General features: G+C 47.3%; 12 protein-coding genes across 12 annotated transcripts; 5 read left to right on the forward strand and 7 right to left on the reverse strand.

Annotated features, from left to right (window-relative positions):
• Positions 1-128: 128 nt before the first annotated feature.
• V1513DRAFT_479675 (vacuolar protein sorting 55) lies at positions 129-1,095 on the forward strand. The gene is made up of 3 exons (XM_066900310.1): positions 129-291; positions 375-459; positions 524-1,095. Exons 1-3 carry the CDS (start codon positions 174-176, stop codon positions 714-716), a joined length of 396 nt encoding a protein of 131 aa, XP_066753004.1. The 5' UTR covers positions 129-173; the 3' UTR covers positions 717-1,095.
• V1513DRAFT_115328 (TRAPP II complex) lies at positions 1,007-5,537 on the reverse strand. Its single transcript, XM_066894137.1, has 5 exons — positions 4,952-5,537; positions 4,775-4,890; positions 3,143-4,722; positions 2,881-3,096; positions 1,007-2,824 (listed from the first exon to the last, which is right to left on the reverse strand). Exons 1-5 carry the CDS (start codon positions 5,145-5,147, stop codon positions 1,114-1,116), a joined length of 3,819 nt encoding a protein of 1,272 aa, XP_066753005.1. The 5' UTR covers positions 5,148-5,537; the 3' UTR covers positions 1,007-1,113.
• A 767-nt stretch (positions 5,538-6,304) lies between these two features.
• V1513DRAFT_115020 (N-terminal glutamine amidase-domain-containing protein) lies at positions 6,305-7,673 on the reverse strand. Its single transcript, XM_066894136.1, has 2 exons — positions 7,289-7,673; positions 6,305-7,233 (listed from the first exon to the last, which is right to left on the reverse strand). The coding sequence occupies exons 1-2, from the start codon at positions 7,309-7,311 to the stop codon at positions 6,546-6,548; spliced, it is 711 nt and encodes a 236-aa protein (XP_066753006.1). The 5' UTR covers positions 7,312-7,673; the 3' UTR covers positions 6,305-6,545.
• V1513DRAFT_401107 (kinase-like domain-containing protein) lies at positions 7,450-10,542 on the forward strand. Its single transcript, XM_066895500.1, has 5 exons — positions 7,450-7,632; positions 7,688-7,791; positions 7,857-8,246; positions 8,296-9,043; positions 9,102-10,542. The coding sequence occupies exons 1-5, from the start codon at positions 7,608-7,610 to the stop codon at positions 10,448-10,450; spliced, it is 2,616 nt and encodes an 871-aa protein (XP_066753007.1). The 5' UTR covers positions 7,450-7,607; the 3' UTR covers positions 10,451-10,542.
• On the reverse strand, positions 10,496-12,269 carry V1513DRAFT_446440 (uncharacterized protein). The gene is made up of 4 exons (XM_066898264.1): positions 11,793-12,269; positions 11,540-11,726; positions 11,130-11,484; positions 10,496-11,079 (listed from the first exon to the last, which is right to left on the reverse strand). Exons 1-4 carry the CDS (start codon positions 12,112-12,114, stop codon positions 10,753-10,755), a joined length of 1,191 nt encoding a protein of 396 aa, XP_066753008.1. The 5' UTR covers positions 12,115-12,269; the 3' UTR covers positions 10,496-10,752.
• Positions 12,270-13,354: 1,085 nt separating this feature from the next.
• V1513DRAFT_416015 (aminotransferase) lies at positions 13,355-14,953 on the forward strand. The gene is made up of 2 exons (XM_066895829.1): positions 13,355-13,850; positions 13,908-14,953. The coding sequence occupies exons 1-2, from the start codon at positions 13,464-13,466 to the stop codon at positions 14,772-14,774; spliced, it is 1,254 nt and encodes a 417-aa protein (XP_066753009.1). The 5' UTR covers positions 13,355-13,463; the 3' UTR covers positions 14,775-14,953.
• Positions 14,833-16,185, reverse strand: V1513DRAFT_446444 (uncharacterized protein). The gene is made up of 3 exons (XM_066898265.1): positions 15,978-16,185; positions 15,282-15,882; positions 14,833-15,229 (listed from the first exon to the last, which is right to left on the reverse strand). Exons 2-3 carry the CDS (start codon positions 15,860-15,862, stop codon positions 15,064-15,066), a joined length of 747 nt encoding a protein of 248 aa, XP_066753010.1. The 5' UTR covers positions 15,863-15,882; positions 15,978-16,185; the 3' UTR covers positions 14,833-15,063.
• Positions 16,186-16,335: 150 nt separating this feature from the next.
• On the forward strand, positions 16,336-17,175 carry V1513DRAFT_416019 (60S ribosomal protein uL6). Its single transcript, XM_066895830.1, has 2 exons — positions 16,336-16,637; positions 16,695-17,175. The coding sequence occupies exons 1-2, from the start codon at positions 16,385-16,387 to the stop codon at positions 17,006-17,008; spliced, it is 567 nt and encodes a 188-aa protein (XP_066753011.1). The 5' UTR covers positions 16,336-16,384; the 3' UTR covers positions 17,009-17,175.
• A 2,746-nt stretch (positions 17,176-19,921) lies between these two features.
• V1513DRAFT_446453 (uncharacterized protein) lies at positions 19,922-20,901 on the reverse strand. The gene is made up of 5 exons (XM_066898266.1): positions 20,732-20,901; positions 20,604-20,672; positions 20,364-20,549; positions 20,248-20,314; positions 19,922-20,190 (listed from the first exon to the last, which is right to left on the reverse strand). Exons 1-5 carry the CDS (start codon positions 20,892-20,894, stop codon positions 20,133-20,135), a joined length of 543 nt encoding a protein of 180 aa, XP_066753012.1. The 5' UTR covers positions 20,895-20,901; the 3' UTR covers positions 19,922-20,132.
• Positions 20,902-23,035, reverse strand: V1513DRAFT_446458 (P-loop containing nucleoside triphosphate hydrolase protein). The gene is made up of 3 exons (XM_066898267.1): positions 22,665-23,035; positions 22,183-22,614; positions 20,902-22,112 (listed from the first exon to the last, which is right to left on the reverse strand). The coding sequence occupies exons 1-3, from the start codon at positions 22,866-22,868 to the stop codon at positions 21,087-21,089; spliced, it is 1,662 nt and encodes a 553-aa protein (XP_066753013.1). The 5' UTR covers positions 22,869-23,035; the 3' UTR covers positions 20,902-21,086.
• V1513DRAFT_446461 (uncharacterized protein) lies at positions 22,984-24,773 on the forward strand. The gene has a single exon (XM_066898268.1). The coding sequence runs from the start codon at positions 23,044-23,046 to the stop codon at positions 24,655-24,657; it is 1,614 nt and encodes a 537-aa protein (XP_066753014.1). The 5' UTR covers positions 22,984-23,043; the 3' UTR covers positions 24,658-24,773.
• A 155-nt stretch (positions 24,774-24,928) lies between these two features.
• V1513DRAFT_432048 (rab-GTPase-TBC domain-containing protein) lies at positions 24,929-27,129 on the reverse strand (the record flags this gene model as incomplete). The annotated part of the gene is made up of 2 exons (XM_066896391.1): positions 24,929-26,023; positions 26,074-27,129. The coding sequence occupies 2 exons, from the start codon at positions 27,127-27,129 to the stop codon at positions 24,929-24,931; spliced, it is 2,151 nt and encodes a 716-aa protein (XP_066753015.1).
• Between the last annotated feature and the right edge of the window lie 240 nt (positions 27,130-27,369).

Raw genomic sequence — 27,369 nt, forward strand, 5'->3', positions numbered from 1 at the left:
ACGCTCGATGGTACGCCCACATCCCCATACCCTAACCCCACCACTCTGGATTTCTCACTAGCCCTAACCCTGTCTGTGGGCCCAATGCTTGAGAACTGCTCGAACTCCTCTACTGCCAGACCGCCACTCGTAGGCAATTATCTCACGTTCGACACCATAGTCAAGCAACCACTATGCCATCTGCTAATCCGCTATCAAAGATCATTGTACTTGCCTCCGTGCTGGCCGCGGGCTTTCTGCTCATCATTCTTTCTTGCGCCTTATTCAATAACTGGTTGCCGCTACTTGTGGGTATGTGTGGTTCCACCCGCGGATATTGAACAGTACACATGTGCTGCAGATTAGTTCAGAGGCTAATTCGGAATCGATTGTAGTCGGTGTTTTCTTACTTGCTCCTCTACCCAACGCCATCTGCGAGCGCTACTCCAACAATGACGACTTTGTGAGCGAAGGATCAGGGTGAGTGCTTGTGTAGGTAGTTTAATGACCGAATTCATGTTAAATTTTCAATTTCCAAATTTAGGAATGCCGTCGTCGATTTTGGTAGATATATCACGGGATTCTTTGTCGTCACCGGTCTCGCATTACCAGTGGCACTAGCGCACTCTCGAGTTATTGGGCTTCCTGCCATGATTATGTCCATAGCCGGTGGTCTCCTTGTTTACGGCACTATCATAACGTTCACGCTTTTCTTCAGCGAGACGGAGGAATTCTAACTTGAGAGTTTGCAAATAGTTAATGCAAGTTGCGACCATCTATCAACGGCATTGCAAGAAGTTTTGGAGCGTCATCATTTTAGTAGGGTCATTTCTGAGTATTTATCTCTCATTTCATTTTCGGTTATTGCTTTGTTGTTGTGCCAAGCTATGGCTTTCGGTTTATGGAGTTTGTTTGCGTGATTTCTGGTCGATTAGAGGCATAGTTCTGGGACGATACAGTACTGTGTAGTGCAGTTTTATACATTTTGTGTTTATTATCGTATTCTGGCTGTATGTTTTCACGTTCTTTTGTGTACTTTTTGTTTACATATTGCACATGCGTCTTTGGTACTGTACATATTCCCCAAAATACACATGAAATCGCTAGCGCCAGTTATACATGCTCTCAACAAATCTAATTAACACTAATTACAAATTTCTCCCTACCGATATATCTCTTTCCACCGAAGCCTGCAGTTGTCTCCTCGAACGATGCGAGAAATTCGTATTCGCCTCGGACCAACACAACAAAATCCGTCTCGACTCGGCGTGTATCACCTGATTTGATATCGACTACCGGCATTTGTAATATACCATTAAATAGTATCCGCCTATTGATATCCAGTGCAATCGAATCCGGAAGGTTTCGCAGCGTGGGCTGGATTCGCAGTATTCCGGATACTGAGTCTGCCGTTGAATGGGAAGTCACCGAAGTAACTAGCGTAAGGAACGAGTCAGCTTCTACTATCCAGTGATATTTGCCGGATCTGCGATTGTATTCTGAAGGAGCTAGAGATAGGTTGACAACCACGTCATCCACACGTATAATCTCAACCATTTGCGGGCTGATTCTCAATGCGCGAAGTTCAACGGCCCCTCTTCGAAGACCATCAGTTTCGGATATATTATCAGTCCATCTGCCGTCGAGAACTTTTAGCAGCTCCTCTCTATACCAAAAGACTGTTCGCTCAACCTCGGGCGACCAAAGACCGGATTTCCGTGACCCATCCCCAGACATGGATTTTACGTCTGACCGCGTAAATTGCTTGGGAGGCGCCAAGCTTGGAATTGGCAAGCTTGTGTCAATATCACTTATGCGTCTTATTGGAACCAAGAGCCGCGTTAGATGTCCTGGCTGTATAACTTTTTTAACTGTATGAATGTCGTTGGCAGTAGTTCGCGAGTCAAGTTCTACTGCTAATTGTGATGGCCAAGAGTTCCGAAGATCAAGAAGCATCAGGCAGTAGTTATCCATCTCCTCAAACGGAATTCCTACTTGATCCAGAAACTTTAGTAAGATGTCTGTTGTTGTAGCTTTTCCGTCACCAGTACGAATCATTGGCATATCGTAGCTGAATGGGACAAAATCGCATCCCGCCACCTCGATGCTCGCGTTAACGGTCACATTGATATCGAGAGTTAGAGTCCGGACATACATCTCCTTCAGAACCACATTCGAGTCGAATACATGCGAATAGGAGATTTCAATACATGCCGAAGTTAGCCCTCGCTTGCCGAGGACTTCCAATTCAATCTCGGCTTCACCGTTCGCTGGAACTTTCACTCCATTCAAGTCCGTAACACAGCGCAGAGCTGCTCGCTTATGCAAAAACATCTCAATTTCGTATCTATCGCTTTCACCCCTGGAATCTTCCTGTAGCGCTGCACTAAGGGATTTCGTCGTCGAGTCACTAAACTTAAGCGAAACAGAAGTTGCCGGAACAGTCTCCGAAACATTTCCCAGAGCAATAACAAATCTTCGACGCTCGCCTTCTAATAACATCAGACTGCTTTGTGGTAGTGAAATCCGGTTGACGCGCAGCACTGGCAAAGCTGGAACCACCTCAACGGACACGTGTTTGACAAACGCTGGTGACGGAATTTTAACCATGGACGAATTTCTGGCGTCGAGTCCAAAGTTCTTTATACGCACTGGTGGAGTGACAGCTGCCTGTGCAGGCGTTATGGAAAATATAGTTTCTTTGCAACCCAAAACTTGGAACCTGCAGCCAGTGATGTTGAGCACACCGGTTGACGTTGGCGTGAGATAGATTGAAGCGGGATAGAGCTTTCTGGGTGGTACAACTAGAGAGATGACGTCTGAGGAGAAAGACGTACCAGTTCCCCTGAAAATCAGTTAGCATCGCTTTCCAACTCCGCATATTGTAAATAAAATACGCACACTAGCGACATCGTTAAAATATCCAACTCGAATGCAAACGGATTTTGTAAGATGACTTTAAACTCCACCGGTTCGTCCAAAACAAATAGGTGCTTCTTGTCCTCCTCGTCTCCCTTCTTCGCGAATGGACTATATATAAACGGACCAGATGAATCAATTCTGTTTGACGGTGCCGCGTCCAAGGGTACTAGCGTCGGCACTGCCCATAAGCTTGACCTTCGGACAGTTAGTATTTCGTTTTCCAACTCACAGTAAAACTCACTCTACGACAGCAATATCTCGCACCAGATATGCGTCCCAATACTCTTGCTCAAAATCCTGGACACCCATACTACGGGCCGCAGTATATGCATTCCCAAAATTCCTCATCAGCGTCAACTGTTCATCCACCGTCAAATCTTCCGCCGAAAACCTGAACAACATGCTCGTATATCTCACTATGCCCACGAAATCTGGCATGACTTGACATAATCCAATGCACGTTTTCAAAATCGACGTCTTGACGCCTTGCCATCCAAATGTCGATACCTCACCGGTTGAATCTACAGGTATGCCATACACAGTGCATATGTCGCTTAACACAGCCAATACACTTGAATCCAGATCTTGTGGTTGAACATAAACATCACGACTATCTTCCCAATACTCATCGTCGTCGACATCGGACCATGGAAGTCTAGACTTGCGATTCTGCGCAACCTGTCGTGCTTGAAATATGCGAGGAATAAGCTCAAGTACAAGCTGTCGCAGCACAAATCCACGTTTTCGGGAATACCCAAGTTTACCGCATGCAGCAGCGACACCGGTGAGAATCCTAGCAGCGTCCACTGCATCGACGCCATCCAGTCTAACTGCTTGTGCCGCTGAGATCCAGTTCATGACGTCCATCTTGGCATGATGGAATTGTGAATATGGTATGGAAATCTCGGGTATTGGACGTGAAAGCACGGCGGCTGTGCGCGCGGCTGACGTCCATCCACCAGCAAGTGTAGTGCACGCAAGCAGATTTGTCGTCCTTAAGATCGTCTCGGCGTATGTAATCTGCGGGACACTTTCACCGGGAAAGTTCTGAGAGCGATTGTACAAGCTGAGTATGTTGCTTGTCATCTGCGGTAGTAAATCTAATAACTGTGGTTGCTCAAGCTCTTTCTTTTCCGAACTTGGGGACACGGGAGGCAACACTGAATTTGGAATAACAAACGAAACTCCAATGTGAGCTAAAATCACCATACATATGCCTATTCCTTCCAAGCTCGAAGCATGCCATAAGTGGTCACCCACTCCTTTCAATACGTTTAGAGCGTCATTGTACTCCTTCAGTGCGTCGAAAGTTCTGCCGGCTAAAAGATACATGTTGGCAATCATCTTCATTGATCGACCTTTTCGTCTCATTCTTTGTCGTTCAGTGTGATGTGACAGCGGATACGAAAGTCTGTTATCTTTATTAATTGTTGATGGTAGTGATCCTGTGGATCCAGCTGGGGACGGTCTGCTCTGTGCGACGGCCGACGATGTCAACATTACTGAATCATAATCATCATCGCGTGCGAGCGGAGAAGCGATTGTATCAGCCGCCTGGAATGCCTTGGCCAGTAATGGAAGTTCTGCAAGTAACGCCGATGTTAAGTCGCATAGGGTGGTCCTCACTGTCGTTATGCGCGAAGCTCGTTTAGGAGGAACGCAGATAAAATCAACCGACGGAAGCTCATTCTGCTCTAGTGGGCAATCAAATAAAATAACTTTGTGAATAAGCGCTTGTGGGTGTTGTGCTTGGAGGGCGCCGATGACAATCCGGAGATCTGTCAAATCATTGACGTTATTGTAATCTGCCAGTCCGAACACCTGTACGACGATTAGTGAACGTCACTCGAATTCCAGCCAAATCAGTTCGTACCGCTAATGTCCTCCTGTACAACTCGAGATCCTCTAGAAATGCATGGTGACTATCTATTGATGTCACGAAATTGTAGACCACGAAACCGTCCGGAAACCCCTGAGGGCTGAACATCACTTTACCATCTCGCTTAGCGACACGATTCGCCAATGTCAAAATATATATGCTTGTACATACCACGTTCAGGACGAGGATCAGGTGTAACATCTCCAAGGCGAATAATTGCTGTATCTTGTAGACGAGACACAAAGTCCAGAAACCGAGGACGCGACACCAGGCCGACTGGGCAAAGGAAGGCGCGAATACGCGAAGGCGCCGCGTATGACAGAGAATCAAGCGGAGTCGACACGACTGATTGTGGCTGGGGTGGCATTGCTCATTGAAAGAGCACCCCGCTGTAGCGGACAATGGAATAGAAGATGGCTGTGGAATAGGCAGGATGTTTTGAATCGAAGTACGTGGATATCCCGAGTAAAGCAACTGGAATGGTGCGGCTCAGTCCTGTCAAATTGCAAAGCGCAGCAATATGTTGTTTAACCTAATCTACAATATGATTGACAGCATTATTGCAGGATTGCGTACTGCAATCCATGCCAATCCTCAAGTTAGAGTCTGATAAAACAACCGTTATTGTTACATAATTTAATTATACATTGCCAATGCCCATTCACGAATACTGTTCTAATTCCTAACATTGAGTACGTACCACACAGTACACGCCATTGCTCATCCTTCAAATTCGACGCAAAATAGTATTTCGCAAAATGCCAATTGATTTTCGCTAAAAATGACAGAGTGAGTTGAGCAAGGAAAGCGGCGAATAGTCCGATCTTTCTGAGATCAATACTTGTTGCAGATGCTTGGTCAGCGAGCTTCTGCTCCTGTGTTCGACGATCTAAATTAATAATTCTCTCATGATTACACAGCCAAAGGCTTTGAAAGACTAGAAAGGAATCGGCCTCTCCACATACGAACGAGACACACTACAAGCCCAAGTCATACCGGCCTATGTCAGGGAACGCCGACCTCGTGGAAGTCTGATAGCGACGAAACAGCAATGTACGAGCGGGACGATTCGACAACTGAATTGCAGGAATTGAGCCGTAATTAATGCAGCCTAAGCGATATTAGAAACTTCGACAGTCATAGTATAATGACAGTGTATAGTGAAACTTACTTTGTTTGGCAAAATAACGGAAGTCTTCCGCTCTCGGTATTGTCATGTAGCCAGGAACTTCGTCTTCCAAATACAAGCAATCCTGCGAGTCCGGCCGGCGTTGACCCATCATCAGTTTCCGTAAGAAGCATATCCTCTTTCTTGTCGATCGGAACTATTACATGCCGAGCGACGCCTTCAATCGTGGTGTCTCAATGGTACACTAAGTACAATGAGACTTGCAATGACTTGATTGACATATTTGACAAGAAAATGTCCCCGCAGTCCAGAGGAGAAGTAACAATTTAATTTGCTGTAGAAGCTGAGGTGGTTATTAACCTTGCGAGTTCTAATCCAGGACAGCGAGTAGACGATTGGCCATCATCAAATCTGGTAATTAGAGGAAAAACTCCTGGAGATTTACGGGACTCTAGACGCCATTGGTACCGTGAAACTGTGGAGAATCCAGAATGTCTTAGTAGCCAGCGCAAAATTGGAGAGATATGAAGCAATTGCAAATTCACAGAATCCATTATTTTCAGCGATCATTCGTCTGACATAGGTATTGCGACCAGAAAAAAAATTCTGTTCACCGACAGCAGGAAATAAAAGATGTTACTCGTGATATCCTATGTTATGCACATCCCCTCGAGAGGTCGAAAATCTATCCAAGAACTGCTCTTCCGTCAACACTTCACCGAAACTTATGCCATGAGCTTCTAATCCATTCTGATCAGTCAATTTGTTACCATGATCAACCATGCCAATAAAGCTGTCAATATTCATGAGCATTCCAGCGGTGTAAGCACTTGGTCCACATATCGGTGGCCACGGTGGAGGCGCTTTGACGTATACACTTTGCCCGCTCTCATCAAGAACTAGCATGTGTGAACGATCCGACGCAAATGAGGATAAAAAATCTTGAGCAGAAATGACTCTAAACCGCCTGCGGAAATTCTCCGGCAACGACCAGGAATGGCGAAACGTCAACTCCGCGTACTCGTCGAATTGTACGAAGTCGACCCTGCGAAGCCCATCGCGAACATTCAGTTGCATATTGTCCGCTTGAATAGTCGTATCAAAGTCAAGAACATGCGACTTATCATCAAGGACCTTTACAAGAACAACATGGTAGTCCCATATCACGAACCCATCTTCTCGCCATGAGGACCTTTGACAAAAGAGCGGTACTGCGCGAGTAGGTGAGGATATGAATACCACAAAGAGCAAATAATCCGGCGATGCTGTCTTCAGGTCCGACTGCAAGGTCTTGCATGCTTGATATATATTCTCCTCGCAATAGCTAGAATTTGTTAAGCATGGAGTCCTGTCAATCACTTCATTCACTCTCTGCATACCAGGACGCATACGGCAGCTCCATTATAATGTGGCAGCATTTTCAGAATGCGTAATTCCATGCATACGTTGTCGAACAAATTGAACCATGCCCGGTACCGTGCGGCTGACTGGGACTTTGGCTGAGTTTGAACCGTTCGTTGCTTCACTTAGAATGCGGCACCGTTGAGGTTGCTTCACTTCCTACGGAGCGCAAGCTCGAGCTAGAACGCTGACGACACACCACAACGGTCAGATACTGTACAGTACACACACTCTCTATCGGCAGTACGACCAATTGGCCCAGTGTGGTCACTGGACCTGCGGCTTGAAATCTCAATCATGTTCTCGAGCGCGATGAAGTCATGTAAGTGCGGTTGTATTTTCCTCACTGTAACTGCACGTGAAGCTGACGATAACAGTTTCGTCAAATATATCTTCGCACTACTCAATTTCGCAGCCAGCTGCATTTCAAGCAGGTCCTTGGTCCGTGTACGATGCTAGGAGGCGGAACACCGGCAGCCTTGTAAGTCTTGCTAATAAAGTGTGAAAATACTGTGGCGCAATAAGTGTTGAATATTGATACAACAGTTCTCCGTATTCACATTCGACAAGCGCAAGATCCTCTCACAAGCAGGCGGTGTTGCGACATTAAAGCAGGATGCAGAGGAAATATGTGCCAGACTACGGAAAGAGGCGGGATATCTCGCTAAGCTCCGGCATCCGGCGATTCTGGAGCTGGTGGAGCCAGTGGAAGAAGGACGATCCTCAATATCGTTTGTCACGGAGCGCGTGACGGCGTGTTTGACGTCGGTGATTGAGAGAAAAGCTTCTGGCCGGACCGGAAGCGATGACGAGGTCGACGAAGTCGAGATCCAGAAGGGCCTGCTGCAACTGGCGAAGGGTCTTGAATTTCTTCATTATAGCGCCGGCATCGTGCACATCGGTCTTGTGCCTAGTGCTGTCTTTGTAAATGCAAAGGTATGTTGGATACTTCATGGAGAATATTGCACATGCAAACAATCTGTAGAGTGACTGGAAACTGTCGGGACTTGGGTTTGCAAAAGAACTCCGTAACGACGACTCTCGAGAATACTTTGTGCCGCCATATGATCCACGATTCTCACCATCTCTACAATTCAACCTCGACTATTCTGCGCCAGAACTAGTGATCGACCACCTAATTGATCCTGCAAACGACATGTTCTCAATAGGCTGTCTGATTCACGCCATTTACTCGTCCCGCCCGCCACTAAATGCAAATAGAAATCCAGTCACCTACAAAAACACAATTTCTCAATCTCTGCGGGTCTCACGAGACACGAGATTTCCGAACTATATGTTAGAGGTCCTATCCCAACTACTTACACGACGTCCCACAGACCGCATGTCTTCCCGCGATTTCCAAGACTCGAAGTACTTTGACAACATTCTGATCAACACAATTCGCTTTCTCGATGCACTCCCAGCTAAAACAGCATCGGAGCGGCAAGCATTCATGCGAGGCTTGTCTCGGGTTTTACCGCAGTTTCCCAAGTCAGTGCAGCAGAAGAAACTATTACCGACTCTGCTCGATGAATTGGACAAGGATGAGTCTATGATAGGGCCGATTCTGACAAATGTGCTTGAGATAGGGAAAACAATGAGTCAAATGAGTTTCAGTCAGAAGATTTTGCCGGGGTTGAAGAGCATGAAGGACCGCCCTTCTGGACAGGCTGTGCTACTTGATAAAATCGAGATAATTAAATCGCGGGTTAACGGGAGGGAGTTTACAGAAGGTAACTTTGTTCAATCTTCATATACATATGTGTATATCCAGTTGAATAACACAATTAGATATTTTACCTCTGATACTGAACGCACTCTCATCACAGTCACCATCAATTCAAGAAAAGACGCTCAACACGATTCCACAGATCACAGCCAATCTTGACTTCCAGACGATCAAAAACGAACTATTTCCCCAAGTGAGCGCAGTATTTGCGCAAACGAGCAGTCTAGCGGTCAAAGTTGCTGCATTACACGCTCTGCAGGGTTTAGTCAGCGGGGGACTAGACAAATACACCATTTCCGAAAAACTTGTTCCATTACTCCGCGGCATGAAAACGCGAGAACCAACCGTGATTATGTGCGCACTGGATGTATATAAGCTTGTCATGCCTATTGTGGAACCGTCTGTACTCGCTACAGACGTAATTCCGCACATGTGGACAATGGCCGTGAGTCCGTTGTTAAAGGTGGATCAGTTCAGAGATTTCATGGTAGTCGTGCATAAAGCCTCTGATAGACTCGAGGTTGAACATGCACGGAAGCTGGAGGAGCTTGATCCTGAGCACGGCAAGCGGAATGCTGTTCCGAGCACTGGAGATGTCGAGGCTGACTTCGAGGCTCTGGTCCTGGGTCGGACGAGTATCAATGGGAAGAAAGAGTCTGTGTCCGGTCCGAGTAATAGTATGAATAACAGTAGATTGGCACCGCAAACCGACGAGGACTTTGAATGGAACGATACACCACCCCAGCCAAAACCCGATACACCACCCCAGCCAAAACCCGATACACCACCCCAGCCAAAACCCAATTCTATACGAACACAAGGCATGAAGTTACAGTCATCGCGATCAACGCTCAGTACACTACGCACACATAAAACCACTGGTCAGCAGGTTTCTTGGAAGGTGCAACCAACATCGACTTCAACGCTATCACCGCAACGGTCACTGCAGACACCAGCAGCAACGACCAGAATACCAAGTATGTCGAACGGAAGTGCAGCTTGGGGAAGCTCTAGCAACTCGTCGGTTCGTAGCACGTCGATCGGATCGGTCGGTTTGTCTAATTGGACAAATACAACGCAGAGTGATGTCACGCAGACTATATCTACACCGGTACTAAGTCCGACTGCGAGCTCGTTTGGAAGCACAGCGTCAAACGGATTTGCGGGCCTATTGGGAGTACAGGAAGCAAATCCGTGGAATTCGGTGATCTCGCCCTCGACAAGATCGAGTACATCGATCAGCTCGAATGGTGGAATTTCGTTTCCTCCTCTGCCCTCCGTACAGACAGAATCTGGGGGTGACACATCGAATACGGCAAGCGGATTCGGTATGCCGCAGCTTGTGCCACAACCGGCTCAGCAAACACAGCAGCAGAAAAACGGGATGGACAAGTACGCTAGTTTACTGTGATAGTTACACATAAAGGCTGGGTTACAAGTAGTTATAGAATTGGTATTGGTTGTAATTAATTTAATTGGTGGACTAGAAGTTCGTATAGTGAATCTCCCGTCTTAAGTCTGATTAGATGTCAGACATAATTGCTATTACCTGACACACCCACTCCGCCTATTATTCAAACAAAAGTGACAAAGGTTTTATACTAACAATGACGAATACTAACGCACAAAGCAACAAAAATGATATTCCCGATGCTATCTCTAGTCCCACGCCCAATTATCGCACTTTTAACTACTTTTTTGGATGTTATAACATTAAGTAACAACGATCTCGTAAAAGACAAATGCCTCATACTCGGTATCGACGATGGTTGAGTACTCCTGCAAGCCCTGGTCTTCCCGGACAATTTTACCCTTCTTGTCCTTCGTGAAGGCATTACCCGCAAGATATCCATACTTTTGCGTCAGCGCGACCTTAGCTTTCTGGATTGAAGCTACTGGTGGTTTAACGAGCACAGAGATGAAGTCTGGTGGGAGACCGTAGCGGAGAACACTCTCGACGAACACGCGGATGGACTTCAAGTGGATCCAGGCCTGGAAACTATCGGCGTACGTGGCGCGAGCAAGACGAACGACTTCGCCCTGTGTTATATTAGTGAGTGTTGAAGATACGTAAGTCAAATAGTACGCACCCACAGCCGTCGCTCCTGCTCGAAAGCCTTGTCCTTTTCCTTCTTCAGATCCTCAATCACGCCGTCCGACCACTTGAACTCGCGCGGGTGCCACTTGCTCTCGCGACATTTGTGCAGAAACTCGGGCACAGACTTCTTAAATACGGTGACACTGTAGAGGAAAAACTCGTCGTCGTTGGTGATGACGTTGGCGGAACGTGGGACAACCATTGGCACTAAGGTTTCGTATCCCCTGATGAATTGCTTCACGCTGGCTTTTGGCACCACGACAAGGACGGTCTCGAGGTATTCAGAACCGATAACAAAGTCTGATTTTTTTACGATATCGTGGAGAGAACGGGTGGATAAGTTACCACTATACAAGTCAGTATTTCCCACTCGACACGACCTTGGATCGTTTGTTGACATACATCTGTTTCCGCTCGGCGGCGCCGAGATTGTTCTTTGCAAGCATGTAGTTCGTGTAGACGGCCTTCAGGTCGCCATCAAGAGCAAAGACTTCCTTTGATAGCGTGTCCAGTAACTCAGCGATTGGTTTATCAACTCTGTACTTTGCGGCGTTCCATTGGAACGACTTCAGATATGTCTCGACGGGCTCTGTAAAGTTATAAGCATACGTCAATGTCAATTGCCTCTTATGTTATAGATATCATGGATTCATACTGTCAGAGACTATTTTGGCAGCAGCGACCTGCTCGGTCTTGCCATCGTAGACAGCTTTAAGAATATCGACGGTGCGGGAAACAACGGATTCGAATTGAGTGTCAGCTTTTGCAATTTCATCGGACTGCTGGACAAGCTGGTCAAGCGTTCCTATCTTGAAATGGGGAATTAGGAACTGGGCGACGTCGTCCTTGGATGGCAGGTTGAGGGTCGCCGAGAGGTCTCTGACGAGCGCAGACTCAGGGTCTGCGCCCGCTGGAGCAACGGACGAAGGGAGAGAGATAAGATAGTAGAGCGGTCCGGTGGGCGCCTGGAAGGCCATTGTTGGAGTGCGATGGACGGCGGTTATGGAGAAAGAGTCGAAGAGAGTACGACGATGATACCAAGACCTAAAGTCCACGCTACTTCAGGCACAGTCGTTGATGGTGATGAAACGCAACGGCACGGACGAGTTGTTACGAGCCGGGTAACTTCCAGTGACCCTGCCAAGTAGCGCATTATAAGCCCACTATTCGTCCACACGTTTGGCACAGTTGTGCCGTCACAGGTTGTTATATGAATTCCATATGTTCTATAAGCATATAATCAGAAGATAAATAAAATGACTTCGCCTGTCGACGCTCTTTTCCAGAAAATACCTCTTTCGCCCGCTGTTACTTCGCATCTCTCTGACGCTCGTGCAGCTACAGTTCTCACGACCGCAACGCGACAAGAGAGGGAAGTCGCGCTGATGGCGCTTTCTCAGACATTTATCTCGAATGCCCAGGATGCTCGTCGAGTCAAAATCGGAACCACGACTGCAATCACAATCGGGCTGCGCGATAACAAGGGCGTAATTACGCAGAGCGCTGTCGAGGGTCGACTTGGCCCAACGCCTGATGAGGAGCTGTTACCGGTGTCGAGCGGTAGCACTAAGAAGAGAGAGATTGCGTTGGTTACTACTGTTGCTGGCACTGGAGACGATGCGATCCATGAGACCCTTGTTGCGCGACAGCAGGTCGAGAAGGTTGCTGGTATCATCTTGCAGAGCTCTGAGCAGTAATTGATCGCAACGATGACGTACCGACATTGGAGCACTATTGCGATAGCGATTTATTGCTGTCCCACGGACACCATCCATATATGAAATGCTCTAATAGTTGCCTTAGTCAATTGCGATTGTGTCAGACAGTCAACATGGAACGAAGGGGATTATTGACAAAGTAATCAATAGAGACGTGTATAATATGGGCTAGTGACAATGTTTTGAATGCCATCAGGAGCCAATTATTGTTTTGCGCATCAACGGCATTGAATATAGCATGGCACTAATTAATTGCATATGGATTAATACTGAAATGGTCTTCGTGTAATAATGTATGGTATGATGGTATTCTATTTGGACTACTACACTTTATCAATAAGTCATTTTGTCGGAAATAATTGTGTAGACGGCATCGTAAGTTTGAAGTTCAGGGGCGATGGCGCAGAAACGCGACGTATGGGGCGGAAGCGTGCCAACTTTGCGGCGGTTATGAAGTTAGCAGTGTCAGAAAGAGCAACTCTCCGTGTCTTCGCAGGGCGTGAGCTATTTTGCTATTCGGTTCTGGTCCTCGCTGGATGACGTTAATTCTATTACAATCGTCTCTATAAGTCACCGACACTCTCGCTGTTTATTTCTCTACTCACTCAATGGGCTTCAGCAAGTCGCGACCGTTCTTCTCCTCTGCTGCCCCGAGACTATCCTCGTCGCGAGCCTCCTATCTGCTGTGCCGCTCTTGGCAACATCTGCCCAAGTTCCACCCGGCCTCCACGCTCGCTGCCTCCGAGCCGGTCGGCGCTTCACTCAGCGCAGCAAATATCAGCATCGAAAAGACCGCGGCGCCGAAGGAGAAGTTGCCTCCGACCAAGCTCGTCTTCGGCCACACCTTCACAGACCACATGGTCCAGATTCCGTGGAACGACACCGACGGCTGGCTCATCCCCAAGATACTGCCCTACCAGAACCTGTCTCTCGATCCGGCCACCTGCGTCTTCCACTATGCCTTTGAATGCTTCGAGGGAATGAAAGCTTATAAAGTGCGTTGTCTTTCCTTGTCATCCGAGTATGGGCTTTATACTCAGATACAATTCTAGGATTCTAATGGGTCGATCCGGCTGTTCCGGCCCGACAAGAACATGGACCGCATGAGCAAGACCGCAGCACGTATATGTCTGCCGACCTTCGACCACGACGCGCTTATCAAGATCATTGGAGAACTCGTCAAAATCGACAGCGACTGGATTCCATCCGAACGCGGCTACTCACTATACCTCCGACCGACCCTAATCGGCACGCAGGCCTCGCTCGGGGTAGCTCCTCCAAAATCTGCCCTTCTCTACGTAATAATGTCCCCAGTCGGACCATACTACCCCACTGGCTTCAAGGCCGTCAAGCTTGAGGCCACCGACTACGCTATTCGCGCTTGGCCGAAGGGCGTCGGCGACCGCAAGCTCGGCGCGAACTATGCGCCGGGTATCCTTCCTCAGCGAATGGCCGCCTCGCGCGGTTTCCAGCAGAATCTCTGGCTTTTTGGCGATGAAGGCTACATCACGGAGGTTGGTACCATGAACGCGTTCTTTGTATTCCAGCTGCCCAACGGCAAGCTCGAGCTCGCCACGGCACCGCTGGATGGCACCATTCTCGAGGGTGTCACCCGCGACTCGATTCTCGCTCTTGCCCGTGAGCGCTTTGACAAAGACAAATGGGTCATTTCTGAGCGCAAGTTCACCATTCAAGAAGTTGCGGACCACGCCAAGGCCGGCACTCTCGTCGAGGCGTTTGGATCTGGCACAGCGGCAGTTGTTTCGCCGATTAAGGAAATTAGTTGGCGGGATCAACCTATATCCGTCCCGCTGCAAGCTGGCAAAGAAACAGGCATGGTGGCGGAGCAGATGGCCCAGTGGATTGCCGAAATCCAGTACGGTGAGGTCGAGCACCCTTGGAGTTTTCTCCTTAACTGAAAGAAACTAGAAAGGGGTTGTACTTTTGGATTAGTTATGGCGACAGATGCATCGTAGCTTTAGATATGACGGTTTGTAAATTATGACGCATAACATATGACCATGTATATCGACTAGAAGGCCTTTTGTGCCATTAATATAAATTGTATTGCACTTTCAATCTGTAAGTGAATTCCACATGAAAGTGCTGTGACCTTTTAATTACTATCAAACAAATTAAATCCCGTCCCATCCCCTTCAAACCGTAGTCTCCCAATAATCTAATTTCCTGTACAAAATGTTTTATCCTCTAATGCGAAATCAACTCGTCGTAATTGCCCGACAAGATCTTGTCGACAATGATCAGCTGCTTCTCGAGCTGCTGCTCCGGTGTCAGGCTCTTATAGTGAGCCTGATCTTGCAGGTACTTCTCCTCAGTTTGGAGACGAAGTTCCTCAAGAGCCCAATGCTTCTGCCTGTCCGATTATTAGAAAAGAAGTCATGTCAAGGTGGAATTGATGTACATACACATTCTTGTGTCCAAACATGAAATATAGAGTCACGAGACCCATAATCGGTAGATATCCATAGTAAATAAGTGGCTCCCATCCCTCCTTCTTCTTTTCTCGAATCACTTCCCACTCGAGATGGCCCTCGTGGTCCTCAACCGGGATCTTATCCAAAATCTTGCCCTCCTCGGCATCCAGATCGCCGGCGAGTTTACGTCTCAGCTTTTCCAAATCCGCGAAATACGCGTCCCGCTTATCCGCTGGAACTGTAAAATACTCTGAGATCTTAACGCCGTCAATGCCGGAACGGATGTACTCCCGCAGCTTAACGAGACTCATGAGTTCTTCGTCAGTCGGGATCCGGGTCGAGCCGTCTGCATTGGTGTAGAAATTTGTCGCGCCCGGAAAAGTGCTCAAGAAGTATTTAATGTCGTCTTCCCATTCGAACAGCGGACTATCTTTCGGGATCTCGTTCGCGTAATCTTTCGGGTCGAGCGAGCGGGCGTATGTCCGCAGTGATAGAGGTGTCCGGCGGGGTAGCATCGGTCGTGCCATACGCGACGCACGCGATAACTGAGCGAAAGAGAGACGGAATGGCATCGTGAGCTGGTATATATCGTCTATATGATAAGTAATGTTAGTATAATATATATCTGAATATACATGTAAAGAGTCTACAATCACAACACGGCTACATATAACGTAAAACGCTCACCCTTAACCGACAACCTAATAATAACGAAATATATGCAACTCAACTAGGTCAATCAACAATCAAATTGCCTTTGTTGAAAGTCCAATCGCGATGTTAACAACAATTGCAATCCGAAGCTTCAATTCACCATGCAAGCATCGCGCACTCGCAGCTCCTCTCCCATTGGCTTGTTTGCGACATCGCAAGTGTGCAACGTCAGGTTGACATGCGCCATAACTTGGCGTGACATTTTGGCTCTTCCCAGTTGCCCTCCCGAGGCAATGTGACTGCCTTTATGTGTTAGGGCTAGCGGGGTTTCTCACAACCCACAACACCATCACGCCGCCCCACGGTAAGTGCGAAGACACAACCACGAGCCTCCAACTGCTAGAACCCGAAGGTCACTCACTACACAGCAATCGCCAGCAATGAAGTACATCCAATCTGACGAGCTCCTCGAGGTCCCGGAGGGTGTTACCGTCTCGATCAAGTCCCGGATTGTGGTGGTTAAAGGTCCCCGCGGCACTCTTACCAAAAATCTCCGCCATATCAATCTCGCCTTCACCAAGGGCGGCAATAACACTATCAAGCTCACCGTCCATCATGGTGACCGAAAGCACGTTGCCGCGCTGCGAACCATCAAGACTATCATCGCCAACATGATCACCGGCGTCACAAAGGGTGTGTATTTGAACTAAAGAAGAGGAATTGTGAGATGGCATCGACTAACTAAAACAGGCTACAAGTACAAGATGCGCTACGTCTACGCGCATTTCCCCATCAACGTCAACGTCCTCAATGATGGTACACAGGTTGAGATCCGCAACTTCTTGGGGGAAAAGCGTGTCCGCACTGTTGATGTCCTTGAGGGCGTGAGCGTCGAGATCTCTACAAGCCAGAAGGACGAGTTGATTCTCAGCGGTAACTCGCTCGAGAATGTTTCCCAGAGCGCCGCCGATATCCAGCAAATTTGCAGAGTCCGAAATAAGGATATCCGTAAATTCTTGGACGGTATCTACGTTTCTGAGAGGGGAACCATCCTGGAGGAGTAAGGTTGGGATGAAAGTGTATTTGGTGTTTGTGGTGCAACGAACGAAAGTGCATTTTCAAAAAGTTTCGGTTGGTATAATGTATAAATAGAAAGAAACGATAGGAAAGCATTGAAATACGGTCTATCTCAAATTGATCCTAACTGAAGGGAAGGTGAAATAATAGTGGTTCATGTTCAACAATGAAATACCCCTAAATGATGGCTACGACAGTATCTGGCGTGCGTATCGATCATTGTTCCATTAATATTACGCTAGAAAACTCTCTGGATGGTTTCCGAGGGTGAATTGTCACAACGACCCTATTACTTGCCGTCAACGATCTACTCACCGGACGGAAATGTCAATATAGATGATTGGGATGTCGGAATGAAGAGATATATACCTAGGCCCAAATATCGAATAATAACGTGTTCTGCTGCGTGGATCTCGAGTCAATGGCATGATTAACTGAAATTGTGTTCATTAAGGCAAGTTACCAGCCGGACCGTGTCAGAAGTATTTATGCGCATCTTTGTCTCGACAAAGTAGACCCCCTCAGCTGCAACTCGCGATTGCCAATATCACCCACTGAAGTAACACAGTGCCTGGCTGATCGTAAACGGCTTTTATATAAATACGGATATTTGTGACTAAAGAAAAAGCAATAGTTCGGCCGCTAGCATTACGTCCCGCAAAAAAAAATCTAAATAACGTAAAAAGTATATTCACCCATCCACCATTCGAGAGACGAGAGTAGATAGATATACGTTTATTGTGCCATATCCCACAAGGTGGTGAGCTTTGAACATATTATTTGTAAAAGCCACATATTGGATAAAAATGACGTCACAGCTGGGAGATCTAAATGCGCTTGATCGGATGCTAATTTAATATCATTTTTTATCTAGCTTTCTATGTAGCAGTCAATCGTTCTTCCAATCCTTGCACCTCATATCTGATATTATATCCGTAATATACGTCCACGTCGCAAAAAATGCCGGTCCCGATTCAAACACCGAATCAGCCACCGCGTACAAACACTCACTTAACGGAAGTAACATGCGCGCACAATGAACGGCCGAATACCACCGATTCTCGGACCGAGGACAGGACCGATGACAGGACCGATGACAGGACCGATGACAGGACTACACTGATTTATTCGGAGCACGATGCTGCGCGTCGCGAACGTGAGCGGATTGAGCGGTTGTATGCAGACAGAATGGAGGAGGAGTACGCGAAGCGCGAGGGAGGCGCATGATCTCGGCCGATGTGCTAGGATTTTACTTATGTTTGGTTAATATACGTATCATATTACGAATTAGCATATGTAGGATAGCTTATGGACCGTAGCACGTTCGAGTTAATTGTATAAAATAGAATGTACGGGGCATTGAAATTCAACCCTCAACATCATTCTTAAATATTATATACCTGAATTGCATTCTAATTGTAACTATAAAATACGTCTATATCGATAAATAAGATACCATACACAATGCCAATACGAATTTGTCGATACTACTCTCGTCGTACCCGCTGATTTAACTGCATAGATTGCATATGAGATATAATTCCCACGTCAGCGGCATATCATTCACTCATTGCGGCTTCGGCGGACAGACTCCCTCTGATAAGTTACAAATTATTTCGAACTGCTTCGATTGCGAATCTGAGCTATCTCATAAGGCTGCCGCTTGTTTCGTATACACTAAGGCGCTAAGTACAGCCAAACTTCGGCTGCAATATGTTCACAATATGTCTCCATGATGTTATCTTAGTCACAGTAATTATAAGCTATTACCAGAGGTACATATCCGTCGTATTATATATTATCCGATTATTGCCTGACACCAGCGAACTGGCCGATTCCATGAACCCATTTTTTAGTGAGACAGCAGAAAAGAGTAGATCAGCGTAAATGTACTAGTGCACTTTTTTAGCATTGACTCTATCATGCTTATGTATATAAATTTGATTGAAAATCAAGACATTATATCCGTGGCATGGGCTGGCGCGAAAGTTGTGGTCGCTCTCAAATGTGCAGCAAACTCTACTCTCCGGTCCCGTTCACCAATCAACGTTGCCAGCTCCACACTCTGGTAACGCGATACTTTCACCCGCACTACCATACTTCGCACGAAAATTCCTCTCCACCTCCTTTTGTACAAACGACAATAATCATATTGAGCCAACGCCACGAAAGCACAATGGCTTCTCTGTTTAAGGATCCCTTCGGCATCTCGACTCCGGAATTGTTGGCCAAGGACAAAGAGTCCTGGGGACAGTCGCTTGCGCAACTCACCTCGCTATCAGCCGATGAGGCGATAGAGTTCCAGTGGCCTAAGGAGACGCTTTTCCGAGTCAATGATCACCCTGAGATGGTCGACGCTCTTGCGAAGAGACTCTCAATTATGGATTATAAGTCAGAGGCATTTGATAAGGTCTGGGCAAGCAACAAGTAATTGTTGAGGATTGATGGGAAATTACTGGAATCGCATTTTGCATACGGTGCTAGCTGGATTAGAATGTTTGTCAAGAACGAGATATTTGATGGATGAATCGCTAAGAAATTGCTTAATGTGTCATGAAGTCCGCCGTTGTATCATCATATTAAACAGGTATGGGTTATGATGTATCGCAAAGATGTTAGCCTTAAGAAAATAGAAAAAATTTGTAAAGGAACATGACATATGAACAAGGACAATGAAAATCAACAAATACGCACCCAAACTAGTCCCTATCGTATATAAACACGCGGCGCACGACCCTGATTTGGAAGATTCCTCGTTAATGCCACAGTGCCTTTCCATCTCAGGTAAGTGTTCGCTTAGGTGCAAAAGAAGGAAGGTATTGTTATCTTGGTTGTGGTGTAACTTGCAGACACTAACAATGACAAAACGAACCGTCGGCCATTATAACGTGCATTTTACCCCATATTATCGTCCTGACACGACACTTGTCTTAGCTGGACATAAAGCTTAGTATTGCACCATATACACTAAAGCAGATGGGACTGTCATTAAATTTCAAAAACTATTTACAAATAAATAATGTGTAATTTCACAGTTTTTTCCCCGCTTTGTAGCAGCAATCAATGGGTCACTAGCTATAGATCGCTAAATTCAACGCATAATCCCGTGGACTACACTTTCACAACGAAAATCAAATTCAGCACAAACGCGGCCAACGGAAACGCACCCCTAAATGATAAAGTGAACAGTCAGACATGTATGGGCCGGGATCAATGCAATACGCACCGTATGAGATTCAAAGTTGACCAACGCTTGATGCAAGACTCCAAGTCAGGCCGTAGTTCGTGACACGCTACATATACTCGTTAATTCCGATCCGCGTGATATGATGATATACGCACCTTTAATGGTAGGCATCATGAACAAGAGTGTGAAAGGAACAATGGCAAGAGCTAAACCGGCAGAATAGAGATAATGCGGCTCCTTAACCTTCGACGTTGCGTACGAATAGGCAAGTGCACTCGCAGTCGCAACTCCGATAATAGGCATGGTATTTTTGCCGAGTGCGAACATGCGCTTGAAGAGCACTGCCGAGCGAGTTAGATGCGATCATGCAGTCAGTAAGTGTAAATGTGCAATACCGGGCTGCAGCTCGGGAGGAGCTGTTAGAACAACTGGCGCACCAAAGAACGAAAACGAGAGCACACTACCTAGCCACAATTGTTAAAATCAGATGTGGAAATGATCGAGTGTCAAAAATGGTGCCTACTTGATAGCAGACCTAGACCTGCAGTTCCTAACATTGTCGCAATTGATGAAGGCATTATGTAGATAGATCGACCTATTGTAAACGATATAGATGATGGAGCAGGTAGCGTTGTATTTCCAAGAGATTTTGAATGCTTGTCGCTGACAGTAAAATGAGCCGACATTTATGCTGCCCAGATTGAGCCAACCATCGGTTTACGGGGTGGCCGTAATGCGTGGGGGTCAGTGACGTCATCTGTATTATTATCCCCGAAATAAATTGCCACGCGTCCATCCGATATATATATCTCTATGCTGGAATTGTAGGAGCCGGATTTGTTAGCCTACGGTTATTCGACGATAAAGATACAGGCCAATCATTTGCCCACGCAAAATCGCGAGAACACGACTCCTAACACATCTTCTACCGCAATCGTCTCCCCTGTTATCCTGCCAATAGCCTCGGCAGCATACCGGATCTCCTCCGATGCAAACACCACATCGTCATCTTGAGCATGCTCCAAAAACCTCTGTAAACTAGGAACAACGTCATTTCTGATAATCTCCTGCACTCGCAACGAGGCACCAATTGGAGCTTCCGAGCCCAGGTTGGCCAATCCCTCAAACGACTTCACCAATTTTTGCATGAGTTTATCAACACCTTCACCTTCCGTACACGATATCGGAAATATGCGGTCTTCGATAATATTAAGCTCTTTGCTGATCTGGCTGACCAATACCGGTAGCTCGCGTTCGGGATCTTGCAGCATGTCTGTCTTATTCAGCGCGACAATAATGGTCTTCCCCGGCGATGGCCCAGGATCCAGGCTATAGTTATCAAATATGTTATCAACTCCAATCTCCTGCAAGGTCAGAATCTCGTCCTTGACGACTTGGTGCCACTCAGGATCTTCCATGACAGCGGGAATGACCGCAATAACCACGTCAGCGTCAGCCGACGCTCTCTTTGCGCGAATGATGCCTTGCGCTTCGACGTCGCCGACTACACTAGCCAACCGTAAGCCGGCAGTGTCTGTGAGCACGACCTTGTAGCCGCCTATCTCCAACCCGATCTCCACGATGTCACGCGTAGTTCCGGGTGTAGTACTCACGATCGCTGCGTCGCGCCTGGCTAGTAAATTCAGTAGCGATGACTTACCCGCGTTGGGCGGTCCCAGTAGCGCTAGCTTCACGCCGGAGAGTAAAATCTCAGACCGCTCGATCTGGTACGAATGCTTTTGTATAGAAGACAACAGTTTTGACGTGTTTGCAATCGAATCATGGAAGAGAGATCCGGAAGTGTCGAAGTACCCTTCCTCCGAGAAGTCTATGATTGCCGACATCAAGGCGGAGATCTCGAGAAGTTCGGCTTGCCATGAATTGTACAGCATTCGCATATATCCCTACTTCGACGTTAATTTAATTCCCTTTATTCTATGTATATGTGTATGTATTAAATAAGTAAGAACGTACACCAGCTGCACTAATTGCCGCCACTCGCTGCATTTCGGTCTCGGCATCGATCATTCCACCGACACCTTCCACCTCCGTAAGGTCCATTCTAAAGTTTGCGTACGCACGTCTCGTAAACTCGCCGGGGTCGGCATATCTCACCGGCGCACCCACCTCCCCGCTCTCTCTCGCAAGATTGTCGTCCTCCGGTTCGCGACCGTAGGCGCGGACCGCGTCCATGACCGCGTTGATCACCGCGCGACCGCCATGTACATGAAGTTCGACGACGTCCTCTCCAGTGTAAGAATTCGGTGCTGGAAAAAAGAGTGTCAAGGCGTCGTCTAGGATCTCCGAAGCTGGCGATGATGTGGTGACTGTTGGAGCATACAGACGACGAAGAGATGCGGTCCGCGGGGGGGATGGTTTTGCAAATCGAGTCAGTCGTTGAAGAATCTAATTAATGTAAATACAATTATCTGTATTTCATGCGCAGTACGGAATACCCTTTGACTTCTAGGACCAGAAAGACGGATAACCCCTAACGCGGCTCGTCCTGGAGCAGTGGAAAGCGCATATATTGTCGACGTTGAGGTGGATAAGCCACGTCGAAATATTATTCCAGAGATAAAAAAGGAGTATTTGACCATCACCATAGTATGTAGATACTGCAAGCCATTGTGGTAATATATTTGGCAACATATGAGCATGCGACCAAAATTGTCAATATCGCTCACATAGAATCCTGGTGTGGGACCCCCTGAAACTTTGCCCCCGAGTACGAACAATCATCGCTGGGTCATGATTAATTTGGATCCGTTGCAAAATTCTCTATACTGCACATCTTCGCCAACTCGAGTGAGTCATTGTTACTGCACGATCTCGATGTGTAAGTTGTTCTATTTGTCGACTTGTCGGTTGCCTCTTCGACAGCCAGGCTATACGCGTAAATTCACCCGGCAATTCCTTACCACCAGATACTGCCTCAAAGACCCCGACCGCAACGCGAAACCCAACTCCGACAACTCCGACCTAGAACCAATATATGACACAATTCACGCAGCCAATCCCTACAAACGCCTCACATTCGAACCACCACGTTTGCCCAAACATCCCGACCGAGACACAACAACAATCGCAACAAGCGGTCCTGATGCCCCAATCAAAGCGGCCGGCCGTCTAAGGCGGCATTTACCCCTCTTCCTCGGTCTCGGAACATCGATATGGCTGATGTGGGTCGTCAAATCCATTTTTTTAACAGAAAAAGTTGATCCGGCAGACAGCGCGTCCGCGCCGGCGCTGGATCCGCTAGCATTCCGCACGTTTGTGCTTACACACCGGGAGGAAGTCGGGCGGGATTGTGTTCTATTGGAGCTTTCGCCACCGTGGGAGAAAGTACGACATTTGCAGGAGTGGCGGACGAAGCATAAGGTAGAGGAGGACCCGCGGGACCCCGTCGGTGCTGGAGATCCGGGGATTGCGGGGTACTGGGACGGCAGCAGAGTGTGGTCCGTTGAGGTTAAGCAACCTGATTTGCAGATCGCGCGGAAGTATACCCCGTTGCCTATATATTATGTCCTTGGGCTCAAGCCGGTTGGCGACGTGGAGAATAAAGATGCCGAGAGCAAGAAGGAGGTCAAGTTGGAGCGGACCGCGTTGCTGCGGATGGTTGGGGATAATGAGGTAGATGAAGCTAAGCTCGTTCTTCTTGTGCGGAAGTACGGCGATGGAGAGGTCTCACGGTGGCTATATTCCAGACCTGTCGGATCTCGGATTCAGTTACGTGGACCGCATAAGCAGGTCGAATTATCTACTTCAGTCCAGCCTCGTTCGATAACGAATCTCAGGCGCAGATACAAAGAACACAAAGCAGAGGATACACCACTAATGCGTCGACCGATGCTCGACAACCCGTCCAAAATGCCACCGGAACTGCGCCCGGACGCAAGAGATATAGTTTTCTTTGCTGGAGGTACTGGTATCGCTCCTGCATTGCAGTTACTGCTTTCCAAGAACCCGATTCCAGGAAAGATGATCCTGCACTACTCTGTTCGAGATAGGAAAGATATCGCGTTTGCTCGCTTTTTGTATTTTCTCGAGAAAACCGGACGTGCGGAAGTGCATTACCACATTGACACCGAGGGAACTGGCCTTAAAGCGAAACACATTCCAAAACCGTGGACAGAAAGCGACGAAGCAAGATGGCGCAAATACAAAAATGCCGAAGCGGAGGCTTGGGACATACACCAGTATAAGTCCGCTGCTGAGCTGCATGATGCGCAGGTTAAGAAATATCGAGGCAAGATCCCGTCTAAGCCTGTGTATGCGATTGTATGCGGACCTGAAGCGTACGTTGAATATGTTGCAGGAAAACGAGCTGATGTTACTATTGTGTCTACGCCAACCGGACCACACGACCATGTAGCCGATGATAAAGAAAATGTTGGTGGATTATTGTCTAAAAAAGGATGGGACGAATCGAATGTCTGCAAACTGTAGTTGGACATTGTGGCATTTTTTGGCATTAAAGGTTTGTACATAGATTGATGAGAACGGACAAACAAACAACAAAGTACCTGCAAACTATATAACAAAATCATATATTAAAATATGCCATCTCACGAGCAAGCGAGCAAAATGTATTTCAAACATCACCTGTATAAAGTGTAACAGAACCAATCAATCCGACCGATACTAACTCCACATCGAAACAACAATAACCGCAAGCCATGACAAGCCCAACAATAACAAAACGGAATTCATATAGCAATCATGACTCATATCCTTCCATTGGAATCGTATCATTCACTACTATAATCTCTTTGGAGAGTAATTCTCGGAGGACATCGCTGATAATAACCTTTCCAGCCTCAGGCTTGAGCGGCAGCGTCTTGTCGGGTAATCCAAGGCCTGTCTGCCCATTCATACTGGGATGAGGGGTGAGATGGGTTGATGGAAATGAAGCTGAATTCGACGGCTCCTTGTTTTTTCTATCAATTGCGTCCACAGTCCGCTGAAACCGATAGAAGAGGACTTCGGCACGAGTAAGTGTATCTTCTAGATCAATCGTTTTGGAAAGTTCGTTCATGTACTTTAGTACCTCATCGAAATGCTCGAGATGTTCCATGATGACTTCTTTATGCTTGTCGAGAATAGCGAGCCCGATAAAAATGACAAATTGGCTACTGAGATAATCTGTCCACAAAACCTCCCAGAGCCGAAGAACTTCAACCCATCTGAACTCGCGCTTGAACCAAACTAGTAGCATTCGGAACATGAAGAAGAAATTTGTCGAATCTGCTTTCTCCAAATGTGTGTACAGCTGGGGTTCCATGAGCTGCACGAGGTTGTCTAGAGCCAGCAACTGCCTGTGCATTCCTGACTGATCGCGCAGGAAATTCCGTTGCATACGATTCATAAAGCCTACAAAGGCCCAGAACGCCACAGCATCATCCTGGACGACAGCGTATATAGGTGACAACAGATCGCTCATTCCCTGTACATATCCCAGAGACCTGTTGTACTCATTATATGTGATCAGCATGTCTTTCAACTGCTCCAAGTGGACGTTTGTGCCAATGTTGGCAAACGGTGAATCTGGATCAGGGTGTGGAGTATCTTCACCCGCAAATAGCGGAAAATTCCGATCTGTCCGATGCACGTCCTTCTCAATTCGATTTCGCTGGTCTTTCCACACTGTATCGATCTGCTGGCGGTCAATATCATCCCACCATTGCCGTTTTAGTCTGAAATATTCGTCACGCTTTGCCGCCATTATAGATTGCCGCTCTAGTTGTGAGCTGTCCCAAGGATAGACACCTAGCAGAAATTGCCAAGCTTCACTTCGAATGTCACGCGATAGGCCCTAACAGGGTTAGCATATGGATCCTGTAATACGAAATTGGAATGTCTTACCCCATGGAAGACGCGCTCCTTGACTTCACTAACAGTAACCCGTAATCTACCTGACGCGTCAAAGAACGCTTTCCACTCATCTCTAGACACCTCATTCCTCCGCTCGACTCTGTCATCGACAGAAAGTATGTCCCCGGCCATAGAACCAATGTGATCCCCAACAACGTCGGTCCATACTATTTTCGTCTTATTCCGCTCCGCTTCCTCTGAGATTGACATGGCCCATTTGGCAAGGTACACTCGCGCACTGTCGAAATCATCACCGAGTTGCCTGACCTCTGGAACATTCAACATTGCTCGCACAGCTGGTGGCGAATTGCCAATGACTTCATGTGCCGCTCGGCGCGAGAACCGAGTGACCCTGGCTAGACGCTCCAAGACATTCCATCGCGCGTCCTTGATAATCTTCGATAGTGATTCGTTGTCGACTTTTTCGACCCGTGCGTGCGGTGGTGAAAACGAGAGAAGGTCATCGGGATCAGGGTTGATGAGATATAATCGTTGTTCGAACGTGGATCTCTCAATAATCGTGTATTTTCGCAAGTACTTCATGAACTGGTCGCCTCCCCAGAAGAGGTCGCCGTCCTGGGGGGTAAATTTCCTGTTTCGCAGTTTTTGCTGCATTATCGTACTCTGGCTCTCGGCGTCGTGGAAGAAGAGTGCCGGGATAACGTCCTCTGAACGAGTATGAATGATGACGGACCCCCACCACCAGCCGAGCGAGGGCTGGCGAAGCATGATAGAGTATATACGGTGGAGAGGGACGGCGAACGCGTAAGAAGATACCGACGTCAATGACGGCATAGGCACGAGGACTTCAAGGGTGCTGTGGAGACCGTCGTCCATATTGAGGTCGACCCTCGAATAAGCGGATACCTCATCAGATCGCATCTGCGACTCTGGCACCCATGCGAGCAAGATATCTTTGTCGGCGCCACCAGGCGGCCGGACAAGTGCGATGAAGCCGGGAATGTTGTCTTTTGCTGACGATGTCGGGTGAACGTAGACCTTCGACTTGGCGAACAATAGCGTACCGCGAGTCGATGTGGACGGCATATTGGCGGACAAAGGGCGCGCCGGCGATGCTGAGACGGATTGCGAATGAGAGGAATTTGGATTATAATAATAATTTGACGACATTCGTACGCGATTTTAATTGCGCGACAACACAGTAAGCGCTCACGCCAAACTGGTGCTTAAATTTGACTATAAAATTGCCCGTATATCGCCACGGTGAGAATGTTTTTGTAATAATAGCGGAGCAACCCCTAAGGCAAGAACCACTATATTGGTATT

The sequence above is a fragment of the Lipomyces chichibuensis genome (genome assembly GCF_038497645.1).
Source record: "Lipomyces chichibuensis strain CBS 12929 unplaced genomic scaffold V1513scaffold_20, whole genome shotgun sequence".
NCBI classification, from domain to species: domain Eukaryota; kingdom Fungi; phylum Ascomycota; class Lipomycetes; order Lipomycetales; family Lipomycetaceae; genus Lipomyces; species Lipomyces chichibuensis.

Coding starts and splice junctions, on each gene's coding strand:
- V1513DRAFT_115020 (XM_066894136.1), bottom strand. CDS start 7,311: ATGGAGCTGCCGTATGCGTCCTG. Junction 7,234..7,288: donor GAGCTGCCGTATGCGTCCTG/GTATGCAGAGAG, acceptor AACAAATTCTAG/CTATTGCGAGGAGAATATAT.
- V1513DRAFT_446458 (XM_066898267.1), bottom strand. CDS start 22,868: ATGCTCATATGTTGCCAAATATATTACCACAATGGCTTGCAGTATCTA. Junction 22,615..22,664: donor CTGGTCCTAGAAGTCAAAGG/GTATTCCGTACT, acceptor TACATTAATTAG/ATTCTTCAACGACTGACTCG. Junction 22,113..22,182: donor CGGCAATTAGTGCAGCTGGT/GTACGTTCTTAC, acceptor ACGTCGAAGTAG/GGATATATGCGAATGCTGTA.
- V1513DRAFT_446461 (XM_066898268.1), top strand. CDS start 23,044: ATGTGTAAGTTGTTCTATTTGTCGACTTGTCGGTTGCCTCTTCGACAG.
- V1513DRAFT_416019 (XM_066895830.1), top strand. CDS start 16,385: ATGAAGTACATCCAATCTGACGAGCTCCTCGAGGTCCCGGAGGGTGTT. Junction 16,638..16,694: donor GATCACCGGCGTCACAAAGG/GTGTGTATTTGA, acceptor TAACTAAAACAG/GCTACAAGTACAAGATGCGC.
- V1513DRAFT_446444 (XM_066898265.1), bottom strand. CDS start 15,862: ATGCCATTCCGTCTCTCTTTCGCTCAGTTATCGCGTGCGTCGCGTATG. Junction 15,230..15,281: donor ATGTTTGGACACAAGAATGT/GTATGTACATCA, acceptor ATAATCGGACAG/GCAGAAGCATTGGGCTCTTG.
- V1513DRAFT_446440 (XM_066898264.1), bottom strand. CDS start 12,114: ATGGCCTTCCAGGCGCCCACCGGACCGCTCTACTATCTTATCTCTCTC. Junction 11,485..11,539: donor GCCGCCGAGCGGAAACAGAT/GTATGTCAACAA, acceptor TGACTTGTATAG/TGGTAACTTATCCACCCGTT. Junction 11,080..11,129: donor AGCAGGAGCGACGGCTGTGG/GTGCGTACTATT, acceptor AATATAACACAG/GGCGAAGTCGTTCGTCTTGC.
- V1513DRAFT_446453 (XM_066898266.1), bottom strand. CDS start 20,894: ATGTCGGCTCATTTTACTGTCAGCGACAAGCATTCAAAATCTCTTGGA. Junction 20,550..20,603: donor TCCTCCCGAGCTGCAGCCCG/GTATTGCACATT, acceptor CTCGCTCGGCAG/TGCTCTTCAAGCGCATGTTC. Junction 20,191..20,247: donor TCAACTTTGAATCTCATACG/GTGCGTATTGCA, acceptor TTTATCATTTAG/GGGTGCGTTTCCGTTGGCCG.
- V1513DRAFT_416015 (XM_066895829.1), top strand. CDS start 13,464: ATGGGCTTCAGCAAGTCGCGACCGTTCTTCTCCTCTGCTGCCCCGAGA. Junction 13,851..13,907: donor AGGGAATGAAAGCTTATAAA/GTGCGTTGTCTT, acceptor ATACAATTCTAG/GATTCTAATGGGTCGATCCG.
- V1513DRAFT_401107 (XM_066895500.1), top strand. CDS start 7,608: ATGTTCTCGAGCGCGATGAAGTCAT. Junction 7,633..7,687: donor CTCGAGCGCGATGAAGTCAT/GTAAGTGCGGTT, acceptor TGACGATAACAG/TTTCGTCAAATATATCTTCG. Junction 8,247..8,295: donor CTGTCTTTGTAAATGCAAAG/GTATGTTGGATA, acceptor AACAATCTGTAG/AGTGACTGGAAACTGTCGGG.
- V1513DRAFT_479675 (XM_066900310.1), top strand. CDS start 174: ATGCCATCTGCTAATCCGCTATCAAAGATCATTGTACTTGCCTCCGTG. Junction 292..374: donor CTGGTTGCCGCTACTTGTGG/GTATGTGTGGTT, acceptor AATCGATTGTAG/TCGGTGTTTTCTTACTTGCT. Junction 460..523: donor TTTGTGAGCGAAGGATCAGG/GTGAGTGCTTGT, acceptor TTCCAAATTTAG/GAATGCCGTCGTCGATTTTG.
- V1513DRAFT_115328 (XM_066894137.1), bottom strand. CDS start 5,147: ATGCCACCCCAGCCACAATCAGTCGTGTCGACTCCGCTTGATTCTCTG. Junction 3,097..3,142: donor CGAGATATTGCTGTCGTAGA/GTGAGTTTTACT, acceptor AACTGTCCGAAG/GTCAAGCTTATGGGCAGTGC. Junction 2,825..2,880: donor ATTTTAACGATGTCGCTAGT/GTGCGTATTTTA, acceptor ACTGATTTTCAG/GGGAACTGGTACGTCTTTCT.